This window comes from Platalea leucorodia, assembly GCF_965183815.1.
Source record: "Platalea leucorodia genome assembly, chromosome: 21".
In the NCBI taxonomy this organism is placed as follows: Eukaryota; Metazoa; Chordata; class Aves; order Pelecaniformes; family Threskiornithidae; genus Platalea; species Platalea leucorodia.
The window spans coordinates 499,660-516,238 of record NC_138843.1 but is presented as its reverse complement, the minus strand read 5'-3'; the positions used below and the strand labels follow the sequence as shown (position 1 = coordinate 516,238).

The 16,579-nt window shown below is 39.3% G+C and overlaps 1 protein-coding gene across 6 annotated transcripts in view; it reads right to left on the bottom strand.

The window, feature by feature from the left end:
- Window positions 1-16,579, bottom strand: part of LOC309599757 (scaffold attachment factor B1-like) — a 20,597-nt gene extending 4,018 nt beyond the window's left edge. For 2 of the 6 annotated variants that reach the window (XM_082331528.1, XM_082331529.1), the window contains exons 1-15: window positions 16,017-16,208; window positions 14,347-14,434; window positions 13,082-13,146; window positions 12,790-12,996; window positions 11,385-11,447; window positions 10,773-10,800; window positions 9,371-9,869; window positions 8,889-8,938; window positions 5,717-5,817; window positions 3,827-3,976; window positions 3,655-3,731; window positions 2,579-2,718; window positions 2,139-2,230; window positions 1,628-1,734; window positions 128-421 (exon numbers count right to left, since the gene is read on the bottom strand). In XM_082331528.1, coding sequence (XP_082187654.1) covers window positions 128-421; window positions 1,628-1,734; window positions 2,139-2,230; window positions 2,579-2,718; window positions 3,655-3,731; window positions 3,827-3,976; window positions 5,717-5,817; window positions 8,889-8,938; window positions 9,371-9,869; window positions 10,773-10,800; window positions 11,385-11,447; window positions 12,790-12,996; window positions 13,082-13,146; window positions 14,347-14,434; window positions 16,017-16,205 — 2,150 coding nt within the window. In that variant the 5' untranslated portion in view covers window positions 16,206-16,208. The other 4 variants (XM_082331530.1, XM_082331533.1, XM_082331531.1 and 1 more) reach the window with 4 other exon arrangements.

Genomic DNA, 16,579 nt, shown 5'->3' with positions numbered 1-16,579 from the left:
ATGCAATCGACAACTGCTCATTAATGGAAGCTGAGAGCATACGGATAGCTTTTTATAGCACAGGCTGATGAGACAGAACCTGGCAGCAACGTTTTTCACTTGCATCATTTGTATTTGCTGGCTTTACCTGCCATCTATGTCATATGGTCTTCTCATTGCAGACCGACGTTCTTGTTCGTAGCGCAGTTGCTCATGCTGGCGTCGCAGCTCTTCTCTTTCTCGCTGAATGCGATCTTGTTCTCTTCTCCTTTCGTGCTCTATGTGCATTCGTTCTCTTTCCAATCTTTCTCTTTCCATCCGTTCTCGTTCAAGACGCTGCCTTTCAATTTCCAGTCTCTCACGAGCAATCTCAAGCCTCTCTCTTTCTTCTCGTTCCCGGATAGTCTGCAGGTGCTGCTGTCTCTCCCGACGCTCACGTGTGCTATTTTAACAGAAACAAGATGTTACAGATCTAATACTTCAACAAATAGAGAAAGTTAAAAAGAAAAAAGAAAAAAAAAAGAAAAAAAAAGAAAAAGAAGTATTAAAAATTAAAACCACAGTGACCGCAAACTTACTTGCATCAGCTCCTTGAAATTATACCGGGGGGGGGGGGGGGGGGGGGAAGCACTATGAGGGCACAGAGGGAAGACAGTGTACGCATGAATTACTTGTATTTAGAGACTGATCGTATTACTCCCACAAACCCCACTTGTGGGGGCAAATAATCCTATATGGTCAGTAGAATTTGAATCCACGCTCATTCCTTCTACTCAAATAAAATACCCAAATCTGAAGAAGCCAGAACGGTATGCTGGATAACGATGACTCCACTAAGGCTCAGAAATCTACGTATGAGAGAGAAACATCTTCCTCTCCAGTAAGAATGATGAAAGCATTTTACCCCTGTCCAATTCAACTTACTTTAGGTAAGTAATAAAGTTTTGTAATGTGTGGAAAATGTTTTAACATGGAATTCAGGTCACAGTTTTAGCAAGGAGTTTGAAGGATGGCCATTACCACCTTTATCCTGAATTAAACATCATGAAAACAGAAATAAAACTCCCATCAAAAATAATTAAATACCTGAATTAGGTTCTTAACTAAAAGATACAATCTGGGAACTTTGAAGGGTTGCTGGAAAATCTCCCAATTTCTCTACAGACACAATGTATTTAAATACAAAAATATTCATCTTGTTTCATTTGAAACACTATGGAGACTTTGAAGGCTATGAGAAGAAAGACAAAGTCTTATTTTGAGAAAGACAACTTTTCTCCTGCTCTTTCCCTGTATGTTTGAGCATGGCTAGTTTAGAATTATCGTTTCACCTCTACTATAATGCATGCTCAGCTAAGGAGAGCAGCACACTTAAATCAATCTAAACCACAAAATCTACAAAATGGAAAAAGAACAAAAAATACACTGCAATTTTTTTTCTCCAAACACAATTTCAAGCTTAGTATTAAAAGAGTCAATAATTGGAGCTTTCCCAATTCAATAGATATGTGACCCACAAACATATAACAAATTACAAGTAAAAACCAAATCAAACCCCTCTTTATCTCTTAGTCATTTTAATCAAAAGAAAATTATATTCATTCTAGAAAAATCAAAAAATTTCAAACAATTTCACTGTTGCTCTTACCGGCGCTGCTCTGCCTCCCTCATTTTTCGCTGTGCTTTAATTTTGTCAAATGGCACAATGCCTTGTCTCTCTCTGCTCTCTGATTTGCGATCCTGGCTCTTAATGCTCTGTATTTAATATTGAAGTAGAGAAACTTAATGGAATACAGTTATAAAAGGACTACTATCAGAAACAATACTCTAAGCTCTGTTTCCATTCATACGTATCGTGTCTCAAAGCTTGGTCCCCACATTTTTCAAAAAAGCTGTTCTTTTTTTAACATTACAGACACACCGTACATTAACACAGTAATACTTACCTTCCCACATTTGTTTGGCAGGATTTCATTGCTGAATATAGTATCAGCCGTATGAAAGGTATTTTACTAATTAAGATCTAAATCCACATTATAGAAACTCTAATAGGACAAATCAGTAAGACAAGTGTGGGCTACCTGTAGCTTGGCAGGATTCAGTATTTGTTTCTAAGGAAAACTGACACATAATGTTTCCCATGCAGAAACATTACTTACTCTGTCTTTTGATGCAGTTGATGTTTTCACACTAATAACAGGTTCTCCTTTGGATTTATCCATTACTACTGTCCTCTCTGTTCCTTTACTTCCTAAATAAATCAGAGGTTGAGGGGAAAGAGATGGAAAAAACAATCAAACTACATAACCTACATCACTCATTGCTATGCTGGAAGTTATATTCTCTAAAATGTGAAAACAGGCATTTAACCCTCTCTTCAAAAATAATTTTTTCACTACACCTATTCCAAGTGCTTCTGTTAAGGATGACACGTCAAACACCCACCCACCTCTCCCTCCGCCCCGCCTCTTTATACCTTCTGAATTTCCAACTAAATAATTCTAGAATATTGGCAGTTCTTTGGAAAAAACTACCTACAATTAATTATTCATACTTCATCATATCTTTTACTCTATGAAAAAAAGAATAGCCAAATTACCTGACTTAATAGTTTTAGGTTGATCTGATGAACCAGACTTCAGTTCATCTTTATCTTTTTTTTCCTTTTCATCTTTGTCTTCTGTCCTTTTAGGATCATCTTTTTGGTCAGATTTCTCATCCCTTTTAACACTGCCAGGTCTATAGATAGATATTGATATAGATTAGACTAATACAGAGTAAGAGAAAAGAAAATTAAAGGAGAATACGAGCAACACAGTAACAAAGTAGAATTCTGATATGATAAGACAGTCATAATTAGATTTCCAAAGATTTCCTTGTACAGCTTCCTACACCATAAAATAAAACAATCAGACCATGCTGTGCAGTTGTCATAAAAACTTGGCTGTGATTCAGATATCTCAACTGGAGGCAAAAGGAAAAATTCACACCACCATGTGCTTAATGCCCACAAAGTTTCTTATATAACATGACAATTATGAAGTGCCAATGTGAACCATTTTTGTCAGGCAACCAGGTGAAATAAGGGCAAAAACTTCTCAGCAAATAGTGTTTAATAGGAGTTATGCCTCAAGAAGATAATTAAAGCAAAGGACTTAAGCGTCTTATTCACTCTCTTAGTATCTTTTTCAGCTATTTTCAGTAATGCTAGAGAAAAAAAAGCATAGTGCTGAAGAGGAACATGTTCTGGAAGCAGGATCTTGGACAACTGATCTTTAACTGTGACCCCAACCACCTAAGAAAGCCCTATTCCAATGAGAGAAAAATTTAACAAAGAAACAGTGACATACTGATCAAATGGCCTGTCCTATAGATTTATGACATGAAAGTACCACTATCTTTACTAAAACCCAAATATAGCTAAATTAAAAAGTACACTTGAAAATGCAACTTTCCAATGCCTACCTTAACATAACAAGCACATAACAGAAACACGTTGTTAGGTACTGAACATCAACAGAAGTTTATCTTGTAGTAAAAGTTGAAAAAGTGCACTATTGCTCTTTTTGAATGTTTGCCACAGAAATTCTTACTGTAACTTTGTTTTTCCTGACAAATCAACATAGACTGGCAAACAGCAAAACACCTTTGGACAGAGAACTTTTAGAACAGTACCTGTCACTAGCTGTTTCTTTCTTTGCTTCATTCTCTTTTTTTTCACTTGGCTTCTTCCCAGCAGGTTCATTTTTTGCCTGAAATTTATTTTGCACGTCATCAGCTGAGAATGTGGTCTCAATCATTTGTACAATCTGATGGTAATGGGATATCTTTGAGGACCAGTACTCACTTTTTCTACAGAAATTATTTTCCCATGTAACTCTGTTCTGTGGAGGTGAGTAATACACTTTGTTGCTTCCTCGGCTGTAGACATCGTAACAAAGCCGTAACAGCGAGCACCAGGACTGCGCGCATTGGTTACCACTTTTGCACCTACCACCTTTCCAAAATAAAGAGGTATTACACTCACTGTAATAAGTGCCCGCCATTTAACAACAAGAAGTACAAGCTCCATTTCTACTCTGTTTTATTCCTGTCCATCATCATTCAGGAAACTTCTATTTTTAAAAGATTAACAAATACAAAAGGAGCATTGCTTGGAGCCAGTCATGCTTCTGTTGCCAATGCAATGCTGCAAAAGCTGAATCAATAGATGGGAGCCAAAGACTGAATTCTGTTCTGTAGAAAGCCTATTTAAAAAAAAAAAAAAAAAAAAGGCTAACTTTACATCAACAACACCTTTTTGCTTAAGTAGAAAGGAGTAAAAACCCAATAAAAATTTGTAAGCCAATTTCCACCCACATGCTAATGCTAGCTCAACCACTAAGTCCTATGTCCCCTCGAAAAAATGTCTTCACGTCACTGCTAAGAGGTAGAGACACAATGTTATCTACAATCTTGTTTAAGAAACAGGAAGTTTTCCCAAAAAACATAACTTGAAAAAGCCCACATAAAACACCTGTCTTCATAAATGGTGCTTAGTTATGCTCATATATTCAATACGGCTCACTTTGTATTACAGAAATCAATCATATTTCACAGAGGTGTCATATTTTAAAGTACAGCTGAATAAAGAACATACTTCTGAGCATTTGATTTATTGCAGATGTACATCTACTTCTAGGAAGCTCTGCCTCTGCTAATACTCAAAAAAAAAGACAAACCCAGTAATTTTATTTAAACGACTAAATGTTACCATGTCATCCAAGTAGAGGCAAATACTATGTTGGCGGTCACATAGTTTTTAATTACATTTAAAATTTTGTGGTACATCTCTATGATCAATGTTTCCAGGTTACCAGATTGATTTCTGAACAAATAAATGGAAGGAAAGTATTGCATTTTTACTGTTACGAGGAGCTTTAAAAAAGTTTTACCAGTCTCATGACTTTCAAACAAACTCAAAGTTGTGCTACACTTAATCCATTTTCGTACCTATTGTAAAGTCACATTTAAGTTCTAGACTATCATCTTCGTTAGTTAAATATTCAATAGCAGATTGCTAGCACATACTTTTACCACAATCTGCTGACAGTCATTTTTAAATAGGCTTCAAAGGTTTGACAAAAAACCTTACTAATGTCTCTGACATCAGTCTTCTATTAAACTAGCTCTTTCAATTTCCCAACTGACAGGGAGATTTAACTTGCCATTTTTTCTATCATTAATAACAACTGCAGGAACCCTCCTCCCCTAAAACAAATCAAGCACGCACCCCCCCCCCCCCCCCCAACAAGTGCTTTTTAAAGCAATTGCCAACTCTAGGGAAAAATAAAACTTCACGTACCAAGCCAATGCTTAAGCTATCCCCTAATAATTATGTTGCAACATTCACTACATGTTTTACTTAGTCCTAAGGAAGTCTTTAATAAACAATGTTGAAATTCCAATGGGTGCAGATACTATGCTACAGCACAGGAGACAGAAGTGTGTATCTAAACAGTCATTGACTGTTTCAAATAAAGGACCATAAATGGAATTTTATATTTGTTTGGAAATGAGCGACAGAATAAAAAAGCAGTCATTCGGCGTGTACTTTGGCAATTTTTTCCTTGATATCCCACAATATTTAGGATAATTTGATTCCTTTCACTGGTATTTTCAGTGACAGGAGCTTAAGAAGTCTTACTAAGACAGTTTGAAGTAAACCAAACCAAACCAAACAAAAAAAATCCCTTACCTTCCCATATTTGCTAAACAGATTCTTCAAATCTGTAGCTCTGGTAGTGGAAGCCAGTCCACTCACCCAAAAGTTTCTACCAGAACCGCTAGCAGTGCGACCTAATTAGGAAAACAAACAAAACCAAAGCATACCCAAAATCCTAATTATTTCAATAACTACTTTTGAATTCAAAAGGATCAGTTCCACAAATCTTTTATTTTTTAAATCATAGAGCAAATGAAATGCAATGCATAACATTCTTCCCCCATGATTCACATTCCTGAAGGCAAGTAGTATTAAAAGTCCAAAAACTTTAAGATGGAACTACAAGATTTGATACATGCAACAGCAGCACGATATGTCATTCTTCAAGAAAGAAACCGGACTAGGGCATCTCTGAGCTAACAGTGGCTCTTCAGAATGTGCCTGGATAGACTCCAGTTACTCTGCACTTACAGGAAAAGACAGAAGACCTGCTAGAGTTGTGGGAACTGTCTTAATACCCATGTATGCTCATGTCTTGCCCTCCTTATCTCCTCGACTCCAAAGGAATGATGATGGGATGCAGATTAACCATACCTCTCAAGGAAAGACATTCACCATAAAAAAAGCAAGAAAATTTCTCCTATTTCTGCCCACACAGATTCCACAGCTGGGGTATGAAGCCTCTGACTTCAGTTACAGGAGTCAGAAAAGACCTAGCTTTCTTTAACTATGCAAGAACTACAGAACACCAGTCCAATTTGGTATCTGAACTAGAAAGATAATTTTATAAATGCTTATGTATTTGTAAAGTCTGAAAACCCAACATCTAGTGATTAAAGAGTTCAAGCAAGTTTTAGTGTTTACATTTCAGCATGAGGCACTTATGCAGGGATACCGTTTCCAGTCTTCTTTGAAATGTCTTTACTGTCCTTTTATCAGTCTTGGTAGTGTTCAGCTCCAAGGCTTCAGTGAATGGAGTGAAGCAGGTTTCAGTCCAGCTACTTGCTTCCAAACCATCTGCCTTTTTTTTTGTGATATATGGAATTTCTCAGAACTGCTTTCATCGAGAGGAGACATTTCTTCCAGAACCTTTCTAAAATGCTATTTTATTCGGGTGTCCTTCCATCTCATACTTCCTGATAATTTTTGTCATTGTCTCAAACATGAGCTTAGCACTGGGAACATTATTGTTAATATTTATACAAGTTCCCTAGGGAAGCATGCAATCATTTGTGCCAATCTCTCTTAAAAAAAAAAAAAAAAAAAAAAAAAAAGGTCTTTTGTATAAAGGAGACTAAGTCTACACCTGTCATCATCTAGTCTCAAGAACTGCATGGACAAAGGTGTGTCATGTGTGCAAACACATGGGAGAGACATTGTCCTGGTGTTTCAAAAAGCTGAGCTGCAGGCTTTGATGCTTTTACTCCACACGCTTCCTCTAGAATTTTTCAATGGCCACCTGCAGTTACACTGGCACCAACATCCTGGAGAAAAATGAGCACTTTCTTCTTTCTTCTATTTTACCGATGATTTTTTTAGATTATTTAAACTATGTTAATGTCCTTTTTGAATAAGCTTCAATCAGTCTTAACATCTCCAGTTTTTGCCCTCCTGTAAGACTTAAAGAGGTGCTCCTGCAATGGTACCGCACTTCCAAGACAAAGACAGACTGGGACTGTAAAATCTTCTCTAACTTAGAAACTAGAATGATATAGGTATTTGGAGCCAACCCTCAACACTGGAGACATCCTTCAGATATGCATAAACTGACTGCCAAGTCCACCACGCTTACGAGCTCATAAATCTGTTTTTCTAGACTCTTATTAATATAGCTCTCATAATGAATGCATGGAGCACGGAAAACTCCTCATCCTAAACAGAATTCTTTCATGTAGGTGTAGAAATAGCAACGTGTGAGTCAGAACTGACTTGTATATAGTTCTGTACCTTTCTTCTGGCTCAACTGCTTTGCTCTGCATCCAGAGTTACATAATCAAGTAGCTCCCTCTCCCCAGTGCTGTTTACTAAGCCAGAAAATGATGTAAACAAATGTTATGGAACACAGCACATCCTTTGGACGAAGGTATGCAGGGGCAAGGTTGTTATCAGACACCCAAGTTCCTGAAGGCTGTTTTGAATGCAAACTTCAAGAAGAGTTTTCCCAGTCCACAAATAAATACACTCAGGTCCTTGGGTAAAGGAGAGCATGCACAAAACACTCCTTTAAATATTCTGAAATAAGAGAACACAAGATTACAAACTGTAAGCAAGAGGTAAACAGACCCTAATGGAGCTGACTGTGAGGTCCAGTAGCTTGCACAGACAGGTATAACCCTGGATCTTGGAAAAAGCAGCTGACCATGAGTTCAGTCTGTGTTGTAAAACCCAATTAAAACCAAACAAATTTTTCCTGTCCAGTCAGTAGACAGATCTCATAATGAGTTTCTTGCCTATTATAGGAATTGCTGGAACTTCCACACTTACAGTGCTGAACTACCTGCCTGCAGTATGCAAGAAGAACGTTAACAGTCAGTTCTAAATTTTCTGCCTTGATCAGGCAGGAGAGAATAGGGAGGTGGGGTGAGCTGCAAAGACTCAGCAGCCTGATGTATTAAAAAGAAAAACTATGATGAAAAAAAGGAGCAGGCACCTGACACTGTTGATGAAGAAATTTTCATCTTGCTTATGATGCATATTTGCACCATAAATAGGATCTGTGTGGACAAAGATTTAATAATGTCAATCTAATTTGAAGACAACATTAAACTGTAAGTTTCTGTGGCATTTAAATGCGTGAATACTAGACTCCAAATTATTTCAGCAAAACAGAAGATGGTATGAAGAATCACGAGCATACAGTAAAGCAAACACAATTGCGAAAGGCTCTTGACTCACTAACAGCTGTTGGAAAGCACCTTCAGTGCCACGAAGGACATATTTGCCACGTATTAACGTCTACCTTTGAAGATCAAGATAAAAACAAAAGGGTGCGACACAGATATCCTTAGAAAATGGATAAAAGGAAAATAGTTTTTTGTAGCACAAATAGATTTTAAAAAATCCAGAAAGAACATAAAGAAAGAAATAATTTATGAAATTTAACAACTGCACGGATTCCAATGCTTTTCTGCTGAAATACCCCATCCAATACAAAAACAGTTCCTCCAAGCAATCATTAAATTTCTGTTTTTGAAAAGAAACATACCTTTCTCATCCTTTGAGATTATCTTTGTATCTCTGTCCTCCTCCACAGGGCTAAAGACAAAACACCACATTACTCAAGTCAGAAAGAAAATTGACTAACTATAAATTATGAAAAACGCTAAAATTAAATACCTACCAGAAAATATGTTGCAAATGAAAACACACCTTTGTATACTTGATTTAAGAAATCTGACAAGAAATAATGAAGTCAGATTCTTAAACAGACTTATATTAGGAAGATGTTTACAAATAAGAGAAATTTATGAAAACAACCTGTGAAGGTTGAGGAAGGAAAGAAATCAAACCCTCTGTGTTTAAAAAAAAATGAAAACATCTGCGCATGGAGAAATAAAACAGACTCTTTAGGAATAGGCTACAATTTCATCAGTCTCGGTGGCCAATTGAAGGAAACAGCTTATTCGCATCACTTAACGACCAATGAAAAAAAGATAGCATCTGGTCTATAACGGAGAAAAAACAAACCTCTTTTTCTGATCACCGCCCTCACTGGTTGAGGACTCTTTAGTAGCAGGGGATTCCTCAGATTTAGCTTTGTCTTCTGTTTTCTTGACATCTTCTTTGCTATCTTTGGCTTCAGGACCTGCGCCTTTTTCCGCTGTTTCCCCACTAGAGGCTTCCAGGCCTTGGGAGCGTTTGCTACTCTGATCGCTTAGGGTCTCTACTACTAAAGATTCAGAGTCCGGTTTCTCTTCCTCTATTGTCTGTTCACTTGTCTCCCCTTTTGCTACAACTAAACGCTTTGCTTCCTTCCTTGCCATAGCTTGTGCCGATTTGCTGTCCAAATCTAAAGCATCTTCCTCCAACTGAGCGGCAGCAAGAGCGTCCTCTTCCTCTGCTAGCCTCTTGCCTGGCACCACGTTACTTGCTTCCTGTGCATGTGGCCGCTCCGCTTCGGAAGTTTCTTCGTTAAGTAGTTCAGATTTACAAGTTTCCCCCAAAATGTCGAGTATTTTCTCATTTTCTACGGATTTAACAGGAATAGAATGGCACAAGATTTAATCACCAGGGAAATACAGCAATCACAAATGTGGAACTGGCATGGCTGCCACACTAACACCAAGAGAACTTCTAAGCTACACAGAGATTGGAAAACCCTAGTGTACACAGTGTTAAAAGCACTACGCTAACTGCTATCTGACAAACTACCAAATCAGCCCTAAAATGTTAACAGGGAAGAAAAATGCCCCCACAGATTTAACAAAAACCTTCTGGCTGATCCTTGATATTCTTCATGAAATCGTTCAGCTCTGTTTCTTCTCTAGTTAGCTTCCAGAGTCCAAGATGCTTAACTGAACGTATCAAGGCACTGAGGGTTCAATTTTTAAATTTCTGTGAAATTCTTTTAGCAGACAGTCCAACATGAGAACTGGGCATCTTCTGATGGTGCATGAGTGTGTTTGCAGTCCAGAAAGTGACAAGTATCTGTATGAAATTTCCATGAAGAAACTCTCTTCTTTCTTCTGTATCCAGTAACTAATCTTTACATTTTAATGCCCTACAATATCTTTTTACTGCTTTCACTGCTCTCTACTTAGTAACAGAGTTAAGGTGTGTGCGATATCACAAGATCTGTTTACAAGTAGAATCTTTAGCTTTTAAACTGTGATTAACTTCTCTAAATCCATTTATGTAGTTTAACAGGTTTTTAAACCATTTCATTTCACTGGAAATATTTCAAAGATGACAAGCATCACTTCACAGATCTGGGGATATGATTGGGTTTCCAATCTCTATGACCCTGCATGATCTGGATTGTCCATCATAAAAATAATGCAAATTATGTTTGTTTGCTTGTTTTTTTAATAGTTAATGGTTTAAAAAGTATTAGTTGAAAAGACAGGAATATGTTTTTCTTTAACAGTACCTGGCTCCAAGTGTAGCTTCTCCATTTTCTGTTTGGGAAAATAAAAACAGAATGAGGATTTTATAAAATGTATTTTGTAACACAGAATAATAGCAACTCCCCGCCCAATCCCAAGACTGACAACTACACAAATTTACCACTATACAAATTTTAGCACTGCTACTACATTTAGCACTTTTTTCACCATCCACTGGAACTGAGTATTTTATACAGGTAATTTTTCTGGCATATTAAAGTCAAATCAAAATATCAGCCACAATTGCATTCTCATATCTAACTTGGAACATTAAAGAGACCAATAAAGTATCTTTGTGTACCATATCAATTGCAGAGTGAAAAAGAACCCCAGCTACTACTTGATATAATCAGCAGGAGAAAGAAGAAATCAACAGTACAAGGCCACATTTTTATTTGCCACAAAAGTGGAGGAAGTCTTGATAGCTGACTGAAAAGTAGTCATTCTCATTTGACAGTCTGTATTCTGAGCAAGATCATGTATGTCTTGGATTCTGTTACAATTTCATATTATGGTCACGTTTTCTTTTTTGTAGTATGAGCACAAAGTGAATACCAATAATAACAATCTGAAATACAGCTACATTTTCAATTTACCTTCATTTCAATTAAATCAGAAGAAGAGGCATCTAAATTGTTTTCAATTTCATCGTAATCTTCCTAAAAGAGTAAAAAAGGAATTATAGCATTTCTTACAAAGTGTAACGTTAGCTTACAGAGAAATACTACTGTATTCAATTTTCCCTAGCAATAATATGAGAAATATTTTCCAGTATTTGACAGATCTCAATTGCTACTTCAGATTGTGACCCACAAATGAGGAGCAACATATAAATATTCTCGATGATTAAGTATCTTTCTCCAGTTACCTTTCATTTTAATTTCAACATGACATTGTCTACTTCAAGGTTACTCTTATTTGGAGAGGAAATTTATTTCACATTTCTGGGGTTACTGTACATAACATGTTTTTCCATTTTCCCACTTTTTTACTTCTTTAGTTTCTAACTGAAAAAAAGAAGTTAGAAATGAAGTTGACTTGGGTTTCTACTTTTCTGAAAACAAAACATGTCCCCAAAATCCTCCTTCCTTAAGAGCTGATGGTAAGACTCAACCAAAGATCATCAGTTATATGATTCACAACAGCTCTAATTTACAGAACACCAGAAAATTGCCTTTCAGGTTAACTGGATGTTGTCGCAATGACTCTGTTTTCAGAAGGTAAATGATAAAAAGTTGAGACAGACACCACAGGCCTAAAATAAAAAAAAACAAAAAACAAACCATAAGGAGGCAAGGAAGGATAATACGTTCAGTTTTGGGAGTGAACAGCCTAAAATAAAAAAAACCCACAAAGATCCAAGGAAGGATAGTATTTGGGGAGTGAACGTAACATATAGATTACCCTGTTCATTCAGTAGCGGGAGACTGTGCTGTCTGCGGAAGACATTGCAAGGATGTTCTCAAAACTAAGTGAAAAGCCTGGCAATGTCAGAACAGGGCAATACGCAATACATCAAGATTTTCTTGTTTTATTAATCTCTATGACAAAACTATGCAACATAAATTCTTTAAACCAGAGCATTATTTCTGCAGAAAAGATTTCCAAATTATCTGTGAATTGAAAATGTATTTCTCTCCCCCCCCCCCCCCCCCCCCAATATCTAAACGGCTGAGTCTATGCGTATATACACTTCAACAGATATAAATGGGAAGATAGAACACCGAAACTAATACGTTACTTTCAATTCCAGGCTTCTTTCAGAGCATGCAAAGATGTTACTGCAAGATAAGGCCATGACCCGTCTACTGTGAACATTTCAAGCCTCTGATAGGTCCAAGAACATTTACCACTTAAAGATATGAGAGCTGTTAACGTGAAATAGAATCCATACCACATTCATGTCCTATATTCTATTACACTGAAATAACTCATTGATGTGCCCATATACTTATTAAATACCTTCTGAAAATTTACAAAGAAAGACCTCTACTCATTTACCTCATTTTCTGTTAGCTGATCTGGAAGTTCTTTCATTTCTGCTTCAACGTTGTCTTTATTATCAGACAGAGAATCGAGAATATTATCAGGACTATAGTCTTCTCCACAGTCTACAGCACTGCCATTATCTATTTCAGCTTCATCTAACACACTAATATCCATCATGTCAATATCTTGCAAGGTATCCAGACTTGCTTCAATATCCTCCTACAGAAAGAAAAAGGGTAGATGTGTATTTATTGCAGGTTACATGATGCGTATTCTTAGCAACAGCAATCATGATTTCACTTACCTGCCCATCTCTGGAGTTTTCTTCTAGTCCATTGTCTTCGACACCTTCTTCTTCTGGTTTTCTTCCTAAAAATAGCATCACTGAAGTGAGATATAGCACTAAGTTTCATAACACATCTACTCTTTGCTGAATTATCTATTAAACACTGAGTTTGTTTCAACAAATAATCATTAAGACCCTGACTCGGAAGCCCAGGTTTGTCTGGATATAACTGAGAATGACTTGCCACTCGATATAAGCAAACGGCAGGAACATGAACCAGAAGCAGCACAGCTACGTTTTTCAACAGCTACACTCCTCTCATTCCACAATACTTCAATACCTAAAAATACAACACTGCCTAGGAAGGTGTTCCATTTAAAAGAAACACCCTATCATTCTTGCAAAAAACCTTCCTCTTACCATTTAAATAATTAAACTGATGTAGAATTAGTCTTCACTTTTAAGATCTTGGACACACAGATCACATTTAGGCACATCTGTCACCAGCAAACTTGTATCGTTATTCAGAAACAACTGCTCCTCCTCTATTTTTACCCCGTTATCTTAAAGGAAGCAGCTTAAAAGTAAGTTTCAGAAAGTATCTTTCAAGAACTGGCTGTGAGCAATTCAAATAAACCACACGTAACATGGCCCGCACAATATTTAATGTTTTTGAAGCAAAATATGTTTAAATCACGAATAAGTGATTCTATTTCAGAACAGTTTATTTTCAAAACAACAAACAGTTATAAAATGAAATATGACACTAACAAAAGTTATACACATTTGGTATTTGTGCAACAATGGTTCTAATTATTCCCATGGTAATTTCTCGCATCGAAAAATGTATCCCAATGATGATGGAGGTTCAAGGGCTTCTATGAAAAAAGGAAAATGTATATAGTTACCGCAACGAAATTAGTACCCACGGTGCTGTGGAGCCGCCTTAATATACATTGGCAGAGCTTTCCACAGGAGCTTATGCTGCAGCTGCTTGCTCTGTACCTGACGCAATTCTACACTCACAGTCACAAGTACAGAAAAACCTGCAACTTACGGTCTCGTCTACAGGTTTCAAGACTTGCTAACGGAAGTACGGTTAGGTGTCATATAACCGTTTAAACTTGCTATCGCTTACTAATGCAACAGAGTTTTACCATTTTCCGTAAGAGAAAAAGCACTTTTTTATTTTTAATTAAACTAATGAAACAGAAGAAATCAACATCGTATGCCAAGTTCTAGCCACATGGAAACAAAGGAACTGTATTTGTCTAGACTCATACCTTTGCTAGTTCTTTTTGGCATTCTCTTGTTGGTCAGTTCTGAGGCCACAGGAATTTCATCAGGATCTCCTCCTTCATCCTCAATTGCCTATCAGAGAAAGCAGCATGACATCTATTGTATTGTTTGCTGGTGTGCATTTGTACTGGTTTTGGATGGGATAGAGTTAAATTTCTTCACAGTGGCTTGTATAGGACTATGTTTTAGATTTGTGCTGAGAACAGTGTTGATAACACAGGGATGTTTTAGTTATTGCTGAGCAGTGCTTACACAGCGTCAAGGCCTCTTCTGCTTCTCACACCACCCCTCCAGTAAGCGCGCTGGGAGTGTACAAGTTGGGAGGGGACACAGCCAGGACAGCTGACCCCAACTGACCAAAGGGATATTCCATACCATATGATGTTGTGCTCAGCAATAAAACTGGTGGGGGTGGAAGCTGGTGGTGCTGCCATTACTTGGGGGCTGGCTCGGCATCAGTCAGTTGACAGTGAGCAATTGTTTTCTTTCACATCACTTGCTTTTATTGGGTGTTTTTTTCTTTTTCCTCCTCTCTGCTGTTTTTTTTTTTCCCCTTCCATTTTTAAAAATTATTAACCTGTCTTTGTCTCAATCCACAAGTTTTCTCTCACTTTTACCCTTCCAATTCTCCCCCCCAACCTGCTGGGGGAAGGGGGGCAAGTGAGCAGCCATGTAGTGCTTAGCTGCCTACTAGGGTTAAACCACGACAGCATTTTTAAGGATTTGTCAGATGGAAACATTAGCGTCTCACCCTAGTTCAGGTTATACAGCCAGGCAGCCATATCAGTCATTAGAAACACTGAATAGTAAGGTGTTGTAACACAACCCCACAGCCAAATCAAGCTATGACTGAGGAGCAAAGTTCCCCTCATCTGTAAAGAAGGCTCCCTACTCCGCAGATAAGCACTTTAACTGTATAAAACTGAGAGTGACTGCTACAGGAACTCAAGCGCATCCAACAGTATTTTTTTCTCAACGTGCATGCCTATTAGAACTCATAAAATGGTCAGGACCAACTACGCTGTTCTGGCCTCATGGAAGTCTGTGAAAATGTATTCCGGAGAGGTGGACCGAGGTGAAACGTGTACAGAGGAAGCAAGAGAAGAGATACGGGAAGAGGAGCGTGTGTATATGCTGGGGGAACGGGAGAGGAAATCGGGAAAGGACGCACGTACGTCAGGGACAAGGACCAAGGGGAAGACCGGGGCCATCGCGGAGTGAAATCAGAGTAGCACTCCAAAGGAACGTCTGAGGTGCGGGCGGCGGCGCGGGTACCCACAGGCTGCAGCGCGAGCGGGCGGCGCCGGTCTCAGCTGGGGGGTTCGGGGCGGTGGCAAGAAGCAGCGCAGCGGCGGGGCTGCCAGCAGTCCCCGCAAGGGCAACGGCACTACAGCGGTCCGAGGAAAGGGGCACGCTGGTGCTAAAGGACACCCCGCGGCCCCCCGGGACCAGCGCTGAGAAGCAGCGGAGGGACACAGCGGCGCAGCACCGCAGTTCAACTCACACTCCCCACAAGGCCTCCCTCGGCACGGCGGCTCGGACTCGGGGCTAGACCCCGAGCGCGCATGCGCCAAGCGCCCTCGGGCCGGGGACAAAGGACCCGGATGACGCTTTCCCCTCCCCCGCCCCCTCTCCCGCCGGGTTTGCGCCTCACCTTCCTCAGCCGCTCCATGAGAACGCTCTTGTTGCCGCCGCTGTCTAGGTTACGGCGTTTGAGCTCAGCCCGCAGGTCGATGACTCGCAGCTCACTCAGCCGCCGGGTTTCGGGTTCTGAGCCGAGAGCCGCGGGCCCACCAAGGGATGTGAAGTCCCCCAGCCCGGCCGCTGATTGACTCTCCGCCATCAAGGCCCCTTCGATATTACGCCTCAAGCCCGAACGCACGGGAGAATATAGCACAATCAAGCAGCTAACCTTACGATCACAGCACAAAATGGTGGGGAGGCCAAGACGCGCCGAGGGGAGGGGGAAAAAGCCCGCTACGCGCAGGCTCGGAGAGAAAGGCAACGACGAGCAGGGAGGAGGAGGGAGGCGGGGCCTGGAAGAAAACTTGAATGACAACTCTTGCACAGGCGCAGACAACGTCGCCCGCGTCTAAGGACGGCTCGCGAGGTCTCGCTCATGCGTCCGAAGGCCGAAAAAGATCGCGGTTGCGCTTTTTTTGCAGTGAGGTAGTCAAAGGAACTAGGGCGCGTGCGCACTGCAATCACTGGCTCCCG